The 18573-nt window shown below is 40.3% G+C and overlaps 3 protein-coding genes across 4 annotated transcripts in view; 1 reads left to right on the forward strand and 2 right to left on the reverse strand.

Moving 5' to 3' along the window:
• The window catches only part of LOC306853783 (C3a anaphylatoxin chemotactic receptor-like), a gene marked incomplete at both ends in the record, with an annotated part of 3714 nt that extends 2220 nt beyond the window's left edge, over nt 1-1494 (forward strand). The window contains one exon of the mRNA XM_079391431.1: nt 1211-1494. Coding sequence (XP_079247557.1) covers nt 1211-1494 — 284 coding nt within the window. The remainder of the gene's footprint in view (nt 1-1210) is intronic.
• A 4592-nt stretch (nt 1495-6086) lies between these two features.
• LOC306854231 (uncharacterized protein) lies at nt 6087-8493 on the reverse strand. 2 transcript variants are annotated; one of them, XM_079392070.1, is made up of 5 exons: nt 8392-8493; nt 7346-7518; nt 7150-7214; nt 6626-6726; nt 6087-6344 (listed from the first exon to the last, which is right to left on the reverse strand). In XM_079392070.1, exons 2-5 carry the CDS (start codon nt 7373-7375, stop codon nt 6232-6234), a joined length of 309 nt encoding a protein of 102 aa, XP_079248196.1. In that variant the 5' UTR covers nt 7376-7518; nt 8392-8493; the 3' UTR covers nt 6087-6231. The 2 variants fall into 2 exon arrangements, with proteins under 2 accessions (XP_079248196.1, XP_079248195.1); XM_079392069.1 differs by having other exon boundaries at nt 8388-8481.
• Nucleotides 8494-11597: 3104 nt separating this feature from the next.
• On the reverse strand, nt 11598-14379 carry LOC306853954 (uncharacterized protein). The gene is made up of 2 exons (XM_079391676.1): nt 12771-14379; nt 11598-11997 (listed from the first exon to the last, which is right to left on the reverse strand). Exon 1 carries the CDS (start codon nt 13766-13768, stop codon nt 13052-13054), a length of 717 nt encoding a protein of 238 aa, XP_079247802.1. The 5' UTR covers nt 13769-14379; the 3' UTR covers nt 11598-11997; nt 12771-13051.
• Between the last annotated feature and the right edge of the window lie 4194 nt (nt 14380-18573).

The following is an 18573-nucleotide window of genomic DNA, read 5'->3' on the forward strand; positions in this document are numbered from 1 at the left end:
AGTACTAAAGCCTATGCTCGTATTTTATTTTTTTATTTTAGTTCTGCATTTAATACAGTGCAGATACATTTGCTTTTAGAGAAGTTGCACAGCATGGGTGTTGGTACTCTTAATTAAATGGTTTCTTAAGTAATGGAACTTAGCAGGTCAGGGTCAATGGGACACTTTCTGAGATCAGATATAGTAATACAGGAGTGCCACAAGGTTGTGTTTCATCGCCTGTACTTTTTTCTTTGTATACAAATGATTGCAGGAGCACATATAATAATAATTATATCATTAAATATGCTGATGACTCTGTCATTCTAAGTCTCTTACATAAAGACATGGACTTAACATCTTACCACAGGGAAATAAATAGATATTTTCATCCAGTGGTGTGACAAGAACTGTCTTGTTTTAAATGTTAAAAAGACACAGGAAATGGTCCTTGACCTAAGAAGTGTATCTGAACATAAGCCTGTGATCATTAAAGACACAATGATAGAGCAAGTGACATCTTACAGATACCGTGGGTGTTATATGGATAGTGCTCTTTGCTGGAAGACACACGTTGATAGTCTGTGTACACGATTACAACAGAGACTCTATTTTTTAAGAAGGCTGAGACTGTATGGGGTGGGTAGCAATATCTTGCTTGTTTTTTACCGAGCCACGCTTGAAAGTCTCATTCGCTACGGAATCACAGTCTGGTTTGGAAATTTGTCTGTTCAACTAATATCTCATATCACAAAACAGCCATTAAAATCATTGGATTAAAACAATATGAGACTATACAGACTTTATATGAACAAGCAGTGATGAGAAGGGCAATAAGTATTAGCACTGATCCCAATCACCCTCTTTTTAGAGAATACCAGCCGCTGCCATCAGGAAAGAGACTGAGAGTGCCTGTGTGTAAAACTAATAGACTGAAGCTATCATTTGTTCCTGCCTCGATAAAAGTGTTGAATTCTAACAACGCACCTATAGCACTTTATATAGCACCTATAGCACAAAAACACACTTTACTGTGTTTTTGTATTTATATTACACATTGTTGTATTTTAATGTTTGCTCTTAATTGTCTTATTTTATGTTTGGTTTATTATTGTATGCATTACAACATTGTAGCACTTTGCCCGAGACAAATTTCATTTCGGGGACAAATAAAGTTTATCGTTTATATTTACCAATTCCTCTAAGTGGTTGATTGAAATGTATGATACAGACACATCAGATGAGCTGACCAGTTTCCAGAATGTTTTCAACCAGATAGGGCTCTTCGTAGTCAGTCTTACCTACTTGAACAGCTGCCTGAATCCCTTCTTGTACGTGTTCATGTGTGAAGAGTTTCAGAAAAAGCTCAAGCAATCTTTGGTGATGGCGTTCGAGAGAGCGTTCGCAGAGGAACAACTGGCTATCCTCTTGCAACATTCCCAATCGCAACGCAAATCTCATTCCCAGAGTGGAACGGGACCAAAGCTGACCCAGTCTTTGACACTTGAGGGTTAAACATTCATAATGCCACATGTGCATTTCAATTAAATAGCATATACAAAAAAGGAAAAGCACATGCAATTTAGCATAGAAGCTGTGTAGACAAAACATTAACAGTGTGTTTTTATTCTTTTTTTTTTTTAATTGTGAGATGGAAGCTGATGTGCCAAGCATTAGAAATTACAGATATACTGTGCCATAAATATAGAAGTAGCTGGAATGCATGCCTCATTCATTTGCATTGATGTCAAGAAATAGGTAATTGTATTGTGTATTTGTATCTCATTTTCACGAATCTCTGGTTTTATAATGAACTAAAATGTGTTTTTTTTGTTTTTGCTTGGCAACAAATCCCATATAAATGAAAGAAAATGCTAACTAAAATGTGATTTTTTTGTTTTTGCTTGGCAACAAATCCCATATAAATGAAAGAAAATGCTAACTAAAATGTGATTTTTTTTTCTTTGTAAGAAAAGCAACTACTTTATAAAAATAATTGAGTATTTCTATTTATTTTGTGTGTGTGCAGACATATTTTATAGATTGTCCAGACAACAAGAAAAATTAAGTATGATATAATTCATATTAGTAAGAAAAACTGTGGTTCTGTGGTAGAATGACAGCAGATTCAATGAATTACATTTTAAATATCCGCTAGCAATTCTCCGTATTGCTACTGAAATATCAAGATGAACAATAACACATACTTGTCTTTGTGCCTCTAGCCGTTAATGTTTGCGTTGTACTTCATATTGCCATCCAATGACAGTATCAAAACTCAAGAATATTAGTGTGGCAGGAAAGACTCTGCTATAGGTAGCCTACTATGGAGTCAAAACAATGCCGCAGTAAGCAATTGCAACAGAGTTGAAGTATTGTTAAAGAATATAAAGTTTTGCAAACGACAATGAATGTATTGAGAAAAAAAAAATAATGTGCTTTTTGTAAACAAAAATAAAGAATTGCAAAAGAGAATGAAGTATTGCAAGAAGAAAATAAGTGCAAAATATAAATGAAACAGAGCAAAAGCAATGATTTTGCAATACATATTTAACATGACCATATCTAATTGTTATAATTATATATATATAATTATTTGCAACGCTGCTTTTATTTAGTGTTTCAGTCAAGTTTGAGCTTGCAATACGGTTTTCCCCTTTGCGCTTCACGTTTCTGCGCGTCTCACTTTGTGGCACTGTTTTGACATGGGGGTGGAGTCAAGGGACGGGGGCACGCCTCCCTGGAAGTGACGTCATCGGCCTGAGACGCAGATCACAACTGATCCAGGCACTGTCATTGAGCAGAGGCATGGGGGTGGATCATTTCTTTTATTCACTAAGTTTAAAACACGCATGGTTTCATTTTATTAACAAATGTATGTGTATTAGCTGCATTTGCTCAAGTTAAAGAAGTTGTTAATATGAACATCTGCTGTTTATTTATCTCAATGTGCACACTTGTATAGCATTAAAATGTGTATTGTTTCATTTGGTTAACTAAATGTGCTTGTTTAAAATCTCTTCACCTGTGGGAGGACGCCAGCGCACAGCGTTCTGTGTTTACATTAGTTCAGAGTTACTGCTAATTTTAATGTAAAAGAATGCAATTAACTTAATAAACTATACATCATTAAAAAGGTCTAAGACTCATATCGATATCGACTTCGTTTTTCATTTACATAACTCCTGGCGTAAATTAAGAAATGACTCACTGGAAGATTAAAAAAACGAAGCTCGAGTCTTTTTGGTTTTAGTTTTGTTTTTTAATTTTGGATCTGTTTTTAGTTGTAATATAACAAATTGATTGCTTCTGTTGTCCTCATTTGTAAGTCGCTTTGTATAAAAGCATCTGCTAAATGACTATAATAATAAATAATATCTCCAATAAAGTCTTTAATTTGATCATATTTATAAAAGAAAGATATTTGACATTTGTTGTCTTTTTTTTTTATGACATTTTTTTTTTTTATGACATTTGTTTGTCATAACTTGTCATCATAACATCCAGTGAGCGTATGACGTTTGACATAATCGGGCGACATTTCACCGCTAATATTTTTATTTTTTTGTTTTGTTTTGCTATCACTTATATTATGGCAATTTGTGTTATAGCAACAGTGTATAACGTTACATTTATTTGTGGCGGCTTGTCACAATATCAAAACTGACCGCTACAAATAGATTTTCCAAAAGGCTTATACTTCGTTGAATAAAATGCTGCGCGGGTGTTTTTATATGAATGTATCTTTTAAAAGAACCGTCCGTTTTCTTCAGAAAAGCTTTGATGTCAATTTTCATTTGGTCTTTCCTGTAATGGCTGATAAAGTAGGCTTATTTGATTACAGTCGTTACCGGGGAAACAGCTATATATCACGCTTCAACAGCGCCTCCTGCTGGCAGAGAATCAACTTGCATTTGCTAGTCTGCGGGAAACGCTCTCGGTTACTCACGTAACCTCGGTTCCCCGAAATGAGGGAACGAGACATTGCTTTGGGAAATACATTTTCCTCGAATATTACTGAAGCCTTATTGAATCACGCCAGTGAAACTGGCCAATGGCTTTCAAGCGCGCGAAATATGAGGGGGCTCGTCACTATATAAAGCAGCGCTTGTACGTCATCCATTCAGAATCTTTGACTAAAGCAACTAAGCATTGTAAGATCCTGAGCTCGGTGACACGGCAATAAGAGCAATGTCTCGTTCCCTCATTTCGGGGAACCGAGGTTACGTGAGTAACCGAGAGCGTTCCCCTTCAATTCGGTCACTCAACATTGCTTTGGGAACGTATAAAATCCCGCCGTGTCACAGCGATGGAGCCAAGCTCGACTAAGTATGTCAAGTTTCACATTCGGAGCCGTAATGACAACGGCAATGATATTGGCGCTCTTAGTAAACACAGCTCAGGTCTACAGGACCTAGTCGAAACCATGTACAGTCAGGGGCGCGGCAGCTAGACGATGCCGCGTCACATCAGGGGCGGAGTTAACTCCGGTGAAACAAAGAATGTGAAATGGCGGCGGCTTCGGCGCTTTCACAAATAGATTAGTTGAAATTGTTTAATTTCAATGAAATCATGTTATAATGCACAGCCGTACCGGTATGATGGTGACCAAGTCCTAGAAGACGTGGTGAACTATATCATAATACTGTGATAAACTGATAGGGACAGCATTGAATTGGTGGTGCGTCTATACAGGGTGTATACGACCTAGTCGAAACCATTGGTACACATCTCAGATCATGGCTGAGTAAGCGCGTGCGCTGCTCGCACTGACAGCACATGCGAGGCAAGCGACGACACATCTAGGTTATAAAACCTCGCGAAAGTGCTGGGTGACGACCAGCCTGCCGCCGTACAAATGTCCTGAATAGATATGCCATTTGCCCAGGATGATGCGAGGCCACGGGTTGAGTGGGCACGAACCCCTATCGGACATTCCACACCTTTAGAGCTGTAAGCCAAAGCAATTGCGTCGACGATCCAGTGTGACAGCCTTTGCTTGGACACAGGCAGTCCTTTTGTACGTCCACCGAAACATACGAATAGCTGCTCCGAGAGTCTGAACTGTCTAGAGCGCTCGATATAAGTACGCACCGCTCGTACAGGGCACAGCAGTGTATTAAGCGGCTCTGTCCCGGTTGGTGTTTCGGGGCGGAAAGCAGATAGTGATATGACCTGCGCTTTAAATGGAGTCGAAAGCACTTTAGGCACATAACCTTTTCTAGGCTTCAAGGTGAGCCTGCAATCACCTGGCCCGAATTCAATACACGAGTCGTCAATTGAAAGCGCTTGTAGGTCTCCAACTCGCTTAACAGAGGCCAGCGCGAGCAGGAGCGCTGTCTTGAGAGAGAGCGCTCGCAAGCTCGCTGATTGTATGGGCTCGAACGGGTGTCCCGTGAGAGCGTCAAGCACTAGCGCCAAGTCCCAAGTGGGTAGAGTAGAAGGGCGAGGAGGGTTCAGCCTTCTTGCTCCTTTTAAAGACCGTATGATCAGGTCATTTCTGCCCAGCAAACATTGAGACGTGTAAAGACCGTTGAAAAGACGTCCCTTCGTCACGTCCCGTTATGGTTGAAAAATAGTTCCGAAATGAAAGTTGAACCGACGTCTTTGACGTCTTCTGGCCGTGAAATGCACGTCTTTTCTGGACGTCCACGGACGTCTAAATAGGTCATCTTCTGGATGTTTATAATATGTACTGCTGCATAATTTACGTGTGTACATTAATATATAAAATAAACACATACCATATTGTCTAACATCGTGAAATGCATTATGTCTCGAGGTTTACACATTTGCTGAACTTGACTAAGGTTCCAAAAAGGTCCAAAAGCGGTCCAGTCCGACCTGGACGTCTATAAAATGTTTTCCCCACGTGTACTTTACAACCAATAACACATTATTTGTGAGCTTAAATATTTTACTTTACCACAAGATACCATGAACTTAACATTTTTGAATAATATCTTCCAGTTATTAAACATTCAAACAAGACACAAGTATTGCAATTTAGTTAAATCTGCGGTAATTGTGTTTTCAGTATTTTTAAATTAATGTGTAGTTTTTAATCAAACAACATAAAAACACAGGATATAAGTATAAACACACCATTCTTTTCCAAAAAAAATCTATTTTATTTTTGTGCTCCACAACATAATTGCATATTTTGTGTGTGTATGTATATTTATTTATAAATTATAACAATAAACAGGTTAAACACTGATTCAGTAACTTTGCCATTGGGTTTACCACCATTTACTTCTTATAACCCCCACCCCCAGCTCTTCCTGGAGCATGTTTCAAGTGTTCCGCCATTGCTACGTAAATTTCCAAGTCAGTAGCATTTGGGCTCCACCTCTTCACAGCATCTGAGGGAAGAGAATATGAATGTAAAAAGCAAGAAGTTAAACAAGCACTCATTTAGAAAGTGTTTTTGTTAATCAAACTAATTGTACAATGCAGTCGAACAAGACTTCAAAATTCAAAATGAAGACTTAATTCATGACACAGGATGTTGATTTCATACATGTCCACATATGAGTAAACTGGGACTAAAAACATGTTTATTATGCGTTTGGACATTTCTGATAAAAATAGGTATTTTAAATAAATAAGACACAAGGAACATACAATGTGTGTCACAAATTACCTTGTATTATATTATATAAAGGTGTAGCCTTGAATGCCTTCTTTTCCAGCTGGCCACCACCCCTCATGTTGAATTTTGCCATTAAGGCATTTGACATGATTCTGAGAAATAAACAATTCAGGATTTACTTCATAATATTAAAATGCATTGCAAATTAGCAGTACTGTGCAGCTTGCCAGTTGCATGCAGTGTATGCAGTGTTAAAACATACACTTTCACAACCACTAGTCTATCATGTAATAAGTGCTCTGTCCCTATCCAAAGTTGTGACACGTAATGACTCATTAATTTCTTACACTAACATTATGGTTTTTATATCTTGTTTAAAGTCCTACGAACAGCCTGATTTAGCACAGACATTAAAACTTCAACACAAAAACTGGCAATTATATAAGTAGATATAATGTGTGACAGAATTATAGTATTATCAAAGGTTGAGGTCATTATTGTAGCTACTGTTATTATTGTAATTTTTTCTGAAATATGACAGCTAAACACACAAACACTGCTAGGTAAATACATACCTGTTCATGACTTTGTTTACACAGTCTCTGACTGACATTCCGCCAACTCTGGACAGTTGCTGAACCTAAAAGTGACACCACAATCAAAAGAAATGTAATATGATATTTAAATAACACTTAACTGTGTGTGCACGTACATATGCATTTATGTATATCTGGAAATATACCCAAAATCCTCATCACATTTTAAACTTACACAGATCCACTTCTTTTGGTCATCTTTCATGCACTCTTCAAAGGATTTCAGGTCACTTTCAGACTCTAGTCTCGTAAACGATGATGACGACTTTCCAGGGTCAAGAATGGCAGCAAGTTGCTGAAGTTCCTCTTTTAGGTCAAACAGCAGGCTAAACACTTTCCTTTGGAATCCTGATAGAGAAATCATTACATTAACATGTATTTTACACATATCTGGACACTTGAGTACTTAAAGCACAAAATTTTATATGAGACTTGCAGTCACACTGCGTCTCCACTTTATTTGATAGTCAGAGGACATGTTTAGCAAATCTAAAATGACAAAATACTTTTAAAGCACTTATTGTAGTCAGCCATGTTCTAATTAATTTACAGATTTCAGTGAATTATTCTTCAGATTCTACAGTTTTAACATTGCAGTGCCTTTCATTTCATTTATTTTCAGAAATAAACTGTCAGATTGCTACATCTGAGTAGCACTTTTTATTTTAATCTTTAAACATGTTTAATTAACCAATGTGCTCTTATGTGCTGCATGTCTTTGATATCAAAGTACATATCCATTTAACTACTGTTTTTTTCCTTTTATGCAAATTTTAGTTTTTACTGAATCAATTTACCACCAAGAGGTTTGCTTAAGCAAAGTAATCCCACATTTTTCTCAAGAAGTTATCCTAATAATAAAGAAATATATATATATATATATATATATATATACGTGTGTGTGTGTGTGTACTATACTGAATATATAATTTTTTATGTATCTCATAACACAAACACACTTTAACATTCTGTGAAAATATTCGAAAGGTGGTTACTTCAATTTTTAAGTTCCATAAACGTTTTATTTTGCCACAGATGAGTTTGTTTTTAGGGTTAAAAAAGGCCCTAGCATTAAACATTACCTTTTAGCATACTAGCTAACTTCAGCCAAACTTAATTTAACTTGACAGTGTGCTTATACTTGCTTTTGGATTTTTGTTCCGAGTAAAACAAGTAAAAATACAATACATTAATAAAATACCTCAAAATGTACTTACCCACCAGTAAATTTTTAATGATTCGTAAACTCTCCTCGTGTTGTAGAAATACGTTATCGCTCACTCATCTTCTTCTGGTGTTTTTGGCGGTTTTACAAACCAGCATAAAAAGATGCATTACCGCCACCTACTGATCTGGAATGTAGAGTATACAAAATGTCATATCGCGAGATTATCTGCTATAGGGATATCATATCGCGAGATTTGTTACAACATCTTGGCAGCAGTTTTTGCATCCAGCTCAGACTTTAAATTGTGACTTTATGAATAACGTATGAATAACTTATGAATATAGCCTATATATATTTAATAATTATATAAACAAAATAATGAAATCATATTGTAATGTATGGGAAACTGGTGGAATAATGAGTAAATGCAGTGATTTCACAATTACTTAACTACAGGGGCACTTTGTGAATAGAATTTGACATAAAACAAGATGTAAAACAAACTGAAGTTTTTTTTTTAATAAAGATTTCCGTGCTGGTTTGTATGGGTCTTACTAAACGTTTAAAGGACGTCAGTGGACGACTATTAACAACCTCTTAAGAAACTACTTGGGCACTTGAATAAATTACTGTAGTATGTGAATGTGAATGTGAATGTGTAAGCACAATGGCTTTTGCATATTTCATAAGGATTTTAAAGAGGTTGACGATGGACTATAAATGCACGTGTAGAAGACGTCACCTGCTGGACGTCCTTTCACAACTGAATCACAACAGGGTATATTTTGAACTACACGCAGCTAAAAGTCAAAGTAACAACTTTACATGCAACCACAGAGAATTGTAAACATGTACAAACGTATTTGAATGCATTTTTAAGAAATATTTTTTGTTACAATTTTTTGCATATTTTGTCGTCCTACCGCGACTATTTTTGGCCAGGGACAGGACGTCGCCGTCGGACCAATGTTTGCTGGGTGCCGATCGGGCGATTTTCGATGTGCGCGTGAAAGGCTGTTATAGCGGCCACATACACTTTCAATGTGGATGGCATACGACCGCTATCAAATCGCTCTTGAAGGAAGACAAGGATTATTGATATTGGGCAGCTGATTGGGTCTTCGCCCCGCGATACGCACCAACTTGAAAAAACTCTCCATTTATGTGCGTATATAGAGACGCCTTGTGGAGGGAGCCCTAGCCTCAGATATAGTGTTCAGCACGCGCTGAGGAAGCGCATCTGTTACTGGCAAGCTCCGTCGAGTGGCCAGACATGAAGGCTCCATGACTCCGGATTTGGGTGCCAAATCGTCCCTTGTGCTTGAGAGAGAAGGTCCCTCTTCAGTGGGATAGTCCACGGGGGGGCTACCAGCATCTCCACCAGCTCTGGGAACCACGGCTGATTGGGCCATTTCGGTGCCACTAGCAGAACAGATTCCTTTTCCTCTCTGATTTTGCAAAGCACGCGAGGCAGAAGTTTCACTGGAGGAAAGGCATACTTGCGTACTTTCGGCCAGCTGTGAGCTAGTGCATCCACTCCCAGGGGAGAGTGTGTCAGTGAATAAAACAGCGGGCAGTGAGTGTTCTCCGCTGATGCGAAGAGATCCACCTCCGCCCTGCCGAATACACTCCAAATCATTTTGACTGTCAAAGGGTGTAATCTCCACTCCCCGTGGATTATCCCGCCCCTCGACAGTAAATCCGCGCCGTAGTTCAGGCGTCCGGGGACATGTACTGCCCGGATGGAGAGGAGGTGTCCATCTGCCCACAGAAGGAGGTCTCTCGCCAGTTGCAGCAGTGGTCGTGAGTTCACACCGCCTTGGTGATTTATAAACGCTACCACTGTCATGCTGTCCGTCCTGATGAGAATGTGACGGTGAAGAATGTCTGGGAGAAAGCACTCGAGCGCTAGGTGTACAGCACGGAGCTCCAGACAGTTTATGTGCCATGACTTCTCCGTTTCTGACCACGTCCCGAAGGCTGGTCTGCCATCGCATACGGCTCCCCAACCCGTTCTCGATGCATCTGTCGTGACATTCTTTCTCCTGATCACTTGGCCAATACGAACACCCCGGCGATATAGAGTCATATCGCGCCAAGGGTTCAGCGTATGCAAACAGTCGCGCGTCACTTTGATGCGCAAGGTGCCCGTGCGCCATGCGTTCTGTGGCACCCGGCTCTTTAACCAGAGCTGAAGCGGACGCATATGTAGGAGCCCTAGATTGCACACTGTCGAGGCGGCAGCCATCTGGCCGAGCGTCCTCTGAAAGCATTTCAGCGGGGGAGAACGCCCTAGTTTGAAGACTGCGAGAGAACTGATCAGTTTTCGTGAGCGCTCCTCCGACAGACGCGCTCGCATTTTGATTGAGTTCAGCTCTACTCCTAAAAAGGAGATGTTCTGGCTCGGTACTAGCATGCTCTTTTGCATATTTACAGTCAGTCCTAAGCTCTGAACGTGAGCGAGGAGTCTGAGTTTGAGTTTGTCGCTGAGCAGCGCGCTCTCTGACTAGCCAGTCGTCGAGATAGCTTAGGATGCGCATTCCGCTCTGCTTCAGAGGAGAGAGAGCAGCATTCATGCATTTCGTAAACGTACGAGGGGCCAGACATAAGCCAAAGGGCAGGACCGTGAATTGGTACGCTATCCCTTCGAATGGAAATCTCAGGAAGCGCCTGTGACGGGGGGCTACCTGAATGTGAAAATAAGCATCCTTTAAATCCACGGAGATACACCAATCTCCCGTTCTGATATGTGAGAGGATTTGTCTCAGCGTAATCATTTTGAACGAGCGCTTTGAAAGCGCGCGATTCAGCGGTCTCAGGTCCAAGATTGGGCGGAGCCCGCCGTCTTTCTTTGGCACCAGAAAATAACGACTGTAGAAGCCGCTCTCGCGGTCTGTGAGGGGGACTGCCTCTACAGCGCGCTTTGCGAGAAGGTTGTGAATTTCCTCTCGCAGAACTGAGACATTCTGCTCCCGTACAGTGGACATTAACACACCGTTGAAACGGGGCGGTCTGCGGAAGAACTGAAGCGTGTAGCCGTTCTTGATTGATTTCATAACCCACTCTGATACCCCTGGCAGTGCCTGCCACGCTTCTGTGAACTGTGACAGCGGGCGAGGCGGACTGCACACCGTGAGGGATAACTCGCCGTTGGGGGGCGGGGAGTTTAATACCACACGAGTGTGAGAGTGAGTGATGGGGGAGAGGGGAGTGAGAGGAGGAAAATTGCCCTGATATTGAGGTGATTTTTGTATTTTTTGACTTTATTGCACTGCACTGTGGAACAGTCAAAACACAAACATGACAATCGTTCTTGCCGCCCGCCACAGGCAAGGGGGCGTGGTGAACACACACAGCGGAGCGAGCAGACTTTCTCAGTGGCTCGTCTTCGGCGCTGAGTGTAGCTTTCCTCCTCCGAGAGACAACATCAGGAACGCGGCTTTAATTCCGTAGCCGGTGGCCTGCTGTTTCTGTCAGGACGGGGTCTCTGGCCCTTCGAGCCCTGGCGGCGCTTCGGCCAAGGTTGTCTCGGCCTCACCGCCGGCTCATGCTCGCGCCGAACCGCAGTAGGAGGGGCGAACGGTCTTCCCGCGCGCTGCGCTGAGGATGAGCGGGAACGCGCAGGAGGGATCGCGCCAGCGCGCTTTGGTAAGAAGTGGCTAACTGTGCGTTCACACCGCCGGCGGCGAGAGCGTCAAAGCGGCCGGAAGTCATTCATTTTCAATGAGAGCCGGCGGCGAGCTCCGGCGAGAGCGGCGCGGCGAGTCTTGGGCGGTGAGAGCGTCGAGGAGAGTTGAAATCAGGTCAACTTTATGGTAATGAGCTATGACGCGGTTGGGCGGCAACCAATCGGAATGTAGAAGTCCTCCGCTTGAGAGGGTTCCAGAGAACGCAATTCTGTAAACTTTGGTTCCGACCACATTAGTTCCCATGCAAAATGGAAGAGAGATTAGTTATTGCTGTGGCGGGTTTCCCGATAATATTTGACGTGTCCCTGTTTGTGTACAGGGAGATAAATAAATAAAAATTATAGGGTACATTTTCCCGCTACAACGTTTGTTTTTCAGCGGGAATGCAATTTATTTGCTCAAAACAACACCGATTTGACCAATTACATTAAGGCTACACTTCAATCTGGACAGTTTGTAATGTAGGCTGCACACAAATTAATGTTAATTAAAGACCAAGGCTAGTAAATGTCTCCTATAATGTTGAAATTAGACTAGCACTTAACCATGAACACAAATCCACACCACACAAATGGCTTTTCATTGGCTCAACCTACTTGTTTCTTTTGCGGCTCCTTTAAATACAAGACGAGCATACGATCTACGTCAGAGCGTCAGCGCGTCCACGAATCTTTTCTACAGCGTCTCAGTCAGGGCGGCCAGGGCGAATTTTGACGCTCTCGACGCCGGCGGTGTGAACGCACAGTAATGGCCTTCGATTGCTTCTGCGCTTCAACGAAGCGCTCCGTGAACGTCTCCACCGCCGCTCCAAAGAGACCTGAGGGATTCACGGGAGCGTCCAGGAGAGCCGTCTTCTCTGACTCTTTCAACTCGGTCAGAGTCAGCCACAGGTGACGATCCAGCGCCACAAGGTTCCCCATATTGCGGCCGATCGCTCGAGCTGTCACCTTCGTCGCTCTGAGGGCCAGATCTGTGGCGCGTCGGAGCTCTTTGAAGACTTCAGGGTCCGGACTCCGGGCCACCTTCATCCAGGGACCCACGACTTCGCTATCTCGTCGTGCACCTCCGGGAAAAAGGGGCCGGGTCTCCGCGGGGTGTCCTTTCGGCCGCGGTCCGACTGGAGGAACCGCTCGTCCAGACGGCTTCTGGCCGGCTCGGTAGGAGGCGCCCACTCCAGACCGAGCTCATCAACCGCCTTGGTCAGGACGCGTAGGAGCTCAACATCACTGTGATGGAGGTCCCCAGCGTCACTGCCGGGCGCAGTGTAATCCAGTGGGCTGTTGCACCACTCCTCTCTCGCAGACGCTGCCACCGAGATGGCATCATCCTCCTCCATGGCTCCGAAAGACACCACATCTTGCGCGCTGGGGGAGGGGCGGAGATCAGCGGCCATGAAGCGCACTGGGAGGGGACCTGCAGCAGGGGGGTGAAAAGCGTGTGGGCACTGAGCCGGCACGGTCTCGTCACCCGACCCGGACAGATCCGCATTAGAAACTCGCGGCACTTTACTCCTTGGCTCAGAGGAAGAGCGCGGCAGAGCTAGTTGGGCGAGTTCGTCGCCTTGGACGATGGCCACACGGAGCCTGAGAGTCCGGAGACTCATATCTCCGCAGTGGGGGCAGTCCGACCCCCCAAGCGCCGCCTCTGCGTGGGCGCGACCCAGGCAGAAGACGCACGATTCGTGGCCATCAGAGGGTTCGATTGGCTCTACACAGGAGAGGCAATCGCGAGAGGTCATCATTGTTCGTCCGAAGCTCACTTACCGGAACACAGCAGGGGAAGAAGGCGTGTCCGCTGCAGCGTGTAGATCACGGTGAGTGGTAGATTCTTTGACAGGCTTCTTGCTGAAGGAAAAAATTCTGAATGGATGACGTACAAGCGCTGCTTTATATAGTGACGAGCCCCCTCATATTTCGCGCGCTTGAACGCCATTGGCCAGTTTCACTGGCGTGATTCAATAAGGCTTCAGTAATATTCGAGGAAAATGTATTTCCCAAAGCAATGTTGAGTGACCGAATTGAAGGGGAACACTGGTGTCTGTCAGCAAACATAAACAAAAAAGCATGCTTCAGAACTGTTTTGAGAAGGTACTTAAGTTTTGAGCCATGTATTATTACTATGAATTAGGCTACTACTACTACTATTACTATCTTGTGCCCTGCAATAACCATTTACGCAAACTCTCTTTTGATATAAAGGGAAAAAAAGAGAAAATCGGCCCAAAAAATCAGCATCATATATCGGCCATAGGCTGCCCTGATTTCTAAATGTCGGCATTGGCCAGAGAAAAAACATTATAGGTCGGTAATTGTTTTGCCACTTTTGCACTTGTTATTAAAGTATTTTGAATGCAAAGGAAACCTTTTTTTTAAAATGAGTGTTTTGTTATGTATGTTTATTAAAAACACGTTTTGCTTGTCTTGCCTCCATATTGACATGAAAAAATATTTAAAAACGTGTATTATAGCAGTAAATTTAAACTGGAGAAAGTTTTGAAGCGCTATATGTGCTTGATGGTTAAGGGACCGTCTGACAATTCCACCGACTGAGTAAAAACATCCGATGTATTTTTAATTAAAATTACTTTTAAAATAACACATTGTCAAACTGTAAAGCTTGTATTACATATATATGTGATTTACAGTGATTTTTTTTTCCAATACATCCTTTGTACACAATTATTTAAATAATAAATGTAGCCTAAGTCCAATTTTTCATGTAAACTTCTTGTGTGCTGTACGTACAGTAAGGGGAATATTACAAGTATTGTCGAAGGCGAGATATTGGCACAATATATTCCAATATATTCAGTCAGTGTGCCTACTAGGCAAATCTCCAGATGCAGGTAACATTGTGGCTTTATGCATTAAAACTATGAGGCGCTACATAGGATTTAAATCAAACTTCGCTTATCAATACATACATAAAATACATGCATATACACCTATAAAATACTCTCACATATATATATATTTTGAACATCCAATAGTGTGTGTGTAATATATATATATATATTATATTTGAAATACACGTGCACACTAATATGAAATACATACCAATACATAGCCTATGTTAGTAATGAATGCATATACACTTATGAATAACTTGCGTATACATATAAACTTGACGCATACATACACCTATAGACACTCGCTAATACATATAAACATGATCCATGCATATACACCCACAACAACACACGCACATACATAAACTCAATGTGTGCATACACACCCATAAAACACTCGCGCAAACATACACAATAAAATTCACAAACGTATACAATTCAGATAAGAAAGACGCATGCTTTAGTTGTGTATATATGTATATGCAAGTGATTTCATATGTGGATGTGCTTGAACTTTTCAGTGTAAACGGAAGGCATTTCAGTGTAAAAGGAAGCAGCGGCACTTCCGGCATGACACTTGAAAATGCTTAATGTGGCTTAATGCATTAAAACAGTGTTTTTAAAAGACCAAACTCAAACACATTATTAATAAAGCATATGATGTATAGACAAGCAGATGAGTCCAGAATAAGAACGTAACGCGTTTAATTACGCATAAAGCGTTTTCCTCCCATAAACGCTTAACCTGGCTTAATGCGTTAAGACAGTGTTTTTAAAATGCCAAACTCAGTAAACACATTATTAATAAAATGCAACTATGTACAGTATAGTATGATTTATTAATAATGTGTTCATTGAGTTTGGCGGTTTTGGGGAAAAGTGCCGGGACATTTTAAAACACTGTGGCTTATTGCATTAAATCAGTGTTTAAAAAAAAAAAAAAAACGCAATAAACACGTTATTAATAAACCATGCTATACTGTGCATAGTTTGTTTAGTTAATAATGTGTATATGGGCGTCGGAACCATTGTATGTTGGTGGTACAGGACCCACCCACTTTGAAGACCAATGATATTGGCCCCACCCACTTTTGCGTCTCTAATTCAGTGAATATGTCTGTGCACTTTTAGTAAATTACCTACTAAACTCTCAAATTTTCATAAACAAGCCCTAGAATCCTGGAAGATTGCCTTTAAACATAATTTCTCCCCGCACTCGTGTATATTTGGAACAATGAAAATATATTGTCTGGTAACAAATCACTTTTTTTCATTGAATGGGTGAGTCAAAATATTTTTTTTGTTTCAGATTTATTTAATGCTCAGGGAGACCTTCTTTCTTTTCCTGATTTTGTGTCTTTAAAATGTGCAACAATCTCACTAAGAGATTATAATAAAGTGATTAAAAGTATCCCTGTTAGTTTAAAAACTTTGTTTAAAGCACATTTATGTTATGGCTGTGTAAACAACCATTTTCCTACACTTGCATTTAATGGAGTTTATGTATTAGATAAAAAATGCAATAACGTCTTTATCAGAAATGTCCTATCTTCAACTCCAGGATGCCCCTCTAAAGCACAGTCTAAATGGAGGATCTGTTATCCGGACTCTGACTTAAATAATTTATGGACCTCTCCTCATAGATTTATTATTCCAAGTAAAATTAAAGAACTCCATTTTAAAATTGTTCACAGATACTACCCTTGTAATTTATTCTTAAATAGGTTTTTTGAGAATATAGCTTCATTGTGTTCATTTTGTAATACTGATGAAGAATCTATTCTACATCTATTTTGTCATTGCCCATTCTCTAAATCTTTTTGGTCAGAAGTTACCGTGTTAATTTCTCTCTGTTGTAACAAAACAATCGCAATTACAGAAGCTATCATCTTCCTGTCAGATTTTCACTCTAAAAACTCCATTCTTGAACATACTATATTATTGCTTTGTCTTCTGGGTAAATTTCACATTCATAAAGCCAGATCTATTCAATGTAAACCTAATTTTAGAATGTTTTCTTCTGATGTAAAAGCTCTTTTTACTTCTGTTAAGAATGTGTCCAAACCTTTGAATTCCAAAGCTTCTAAAACATTTAACATTCTTGAATCCGTTGTAAGATATATGTAATTATTATTATTATTAATTCTTTTTTTTTTTTTGTATTTATTTATTTTTTATTATTATTTATTTATTTTTTTATTTTTTTTTATTTTTTTTGTAGTTCTTATGATGATATTCCATGCTGATTTATGTTGCCCTTATTTCGACATGTGATATTGTACGTATCCCCCTTGTTACATTTCGCATATTGTAATGTAATATGTTTTGATTTGCATAAAAAAAAATAAAAATAAAAATGTCTGTGCACTTTTCAGAGCGCCGTCAGTCAAATCCATTCCACATGACCAATGCGCTAATAAATTAAACTTCATTTAGCTACAGCCTTGCATTCCACACTGCTGCTTCCTCAAATATATTGCACTTTGCTCATTCAGAGTCCACATGTGAAACTTTGTGTTTTCATTAGTTACTAGCTCCTGCTGCACTCCCGAGACACAGCAAAGTAAAGCATCTGAGCGTACCTGCTGCTCAGATACACCTCCTACCCGATACTTTATTTAAACTTTAATTATTTCCTCTATTTTAAAAAGTTTTAAAAATGCGAAATTATTTTCAGATAAAAATGAGACAAATAATTACATAATAATGTAGTCCTGATTTAAGCAAATGAATAAAAATAAATAAATAAATAAATAATTCCATCCAGGTAACAGCTGCAGAACTGTCAAAAAAGACTAATAATAATTAATAATAATAATCAATTGTAAAATAATAATATCAATGTGTTCTGTTGCAAGTTTACATAGCCTACTTGAGCATGTTTCTCATGGTTTATTGAGAAAACTGATTGAGTTTACTGATTGTGTCCTTGTTTTTTTTGGGGTGGGGGTGGGAGGGTAATGAATGGATGTCCCTTATTTTGCCTCACTAAAGGTGGCAACCCTTCATGTTGCCATTATCATACTGGGTATCATTGGAAATGGGCTTGTCATATTTGTGTCTGGTTATAAAATGAAGCCGTCAGTCAACTCCTTTTGGTTTCTCAATTTGGCGATTGCAGACATCATCTTCATCGTTTCTCCAGTCCTACACATCATCCCTTACTTTGGAGGACACCACATCAGTGACTTCATTTGCAGGGTTCTCTGCTTTGTGTTGAGGCTAAATATGTTTGCCTTTTTATTTTTCTTTGACCGTTATCAGTTTGGACCGATGACTGTGCACATGATTGATTGTGTGGATTAAAAATAAAAGAACTCTAGCCAAAGCCAAGATCATCTGTATATGCTTGTGTGGATTTTATCCATTTGTGGCAATCTTCCTTTTGCCTTAATAACCCTTGAGGTTAATTTGAACAGAAAGCTCCTGAAGCTTCTGGTCATATTTGCATCCCCTTTGTAATCATTGCATCTTCATATATAGCTATTGCATATTGGGCTTTTTGGGTCATTGCTGTAATCCTGACTTTTTTGTATGCTGGCTTCCATTGCACGTTTCTCAATGTTGTTTAAGAATAAGTGATTTGAAAGTGTTTCATTAGTATTTTTAGCCAGAGCAGCAATAGCTGGATGCCTGATTATGATGAACAGCTGTCGGAACCCCATTCTCTATATGTTCATGTGAGGAATATAAATAAG

The sequence above is a fragment of the Barbus barbus genome (genome assembly GCF_936440315.1).
Source record: "Barbus barbus genome assembly, chromosome: 34".
NCBI classification, from domain to species: Eukaryota; Metazoa; Chordata; class Actinopteri; order Cypriniformes; family Cyprinidae; genus Barbus; species Barbus barbus.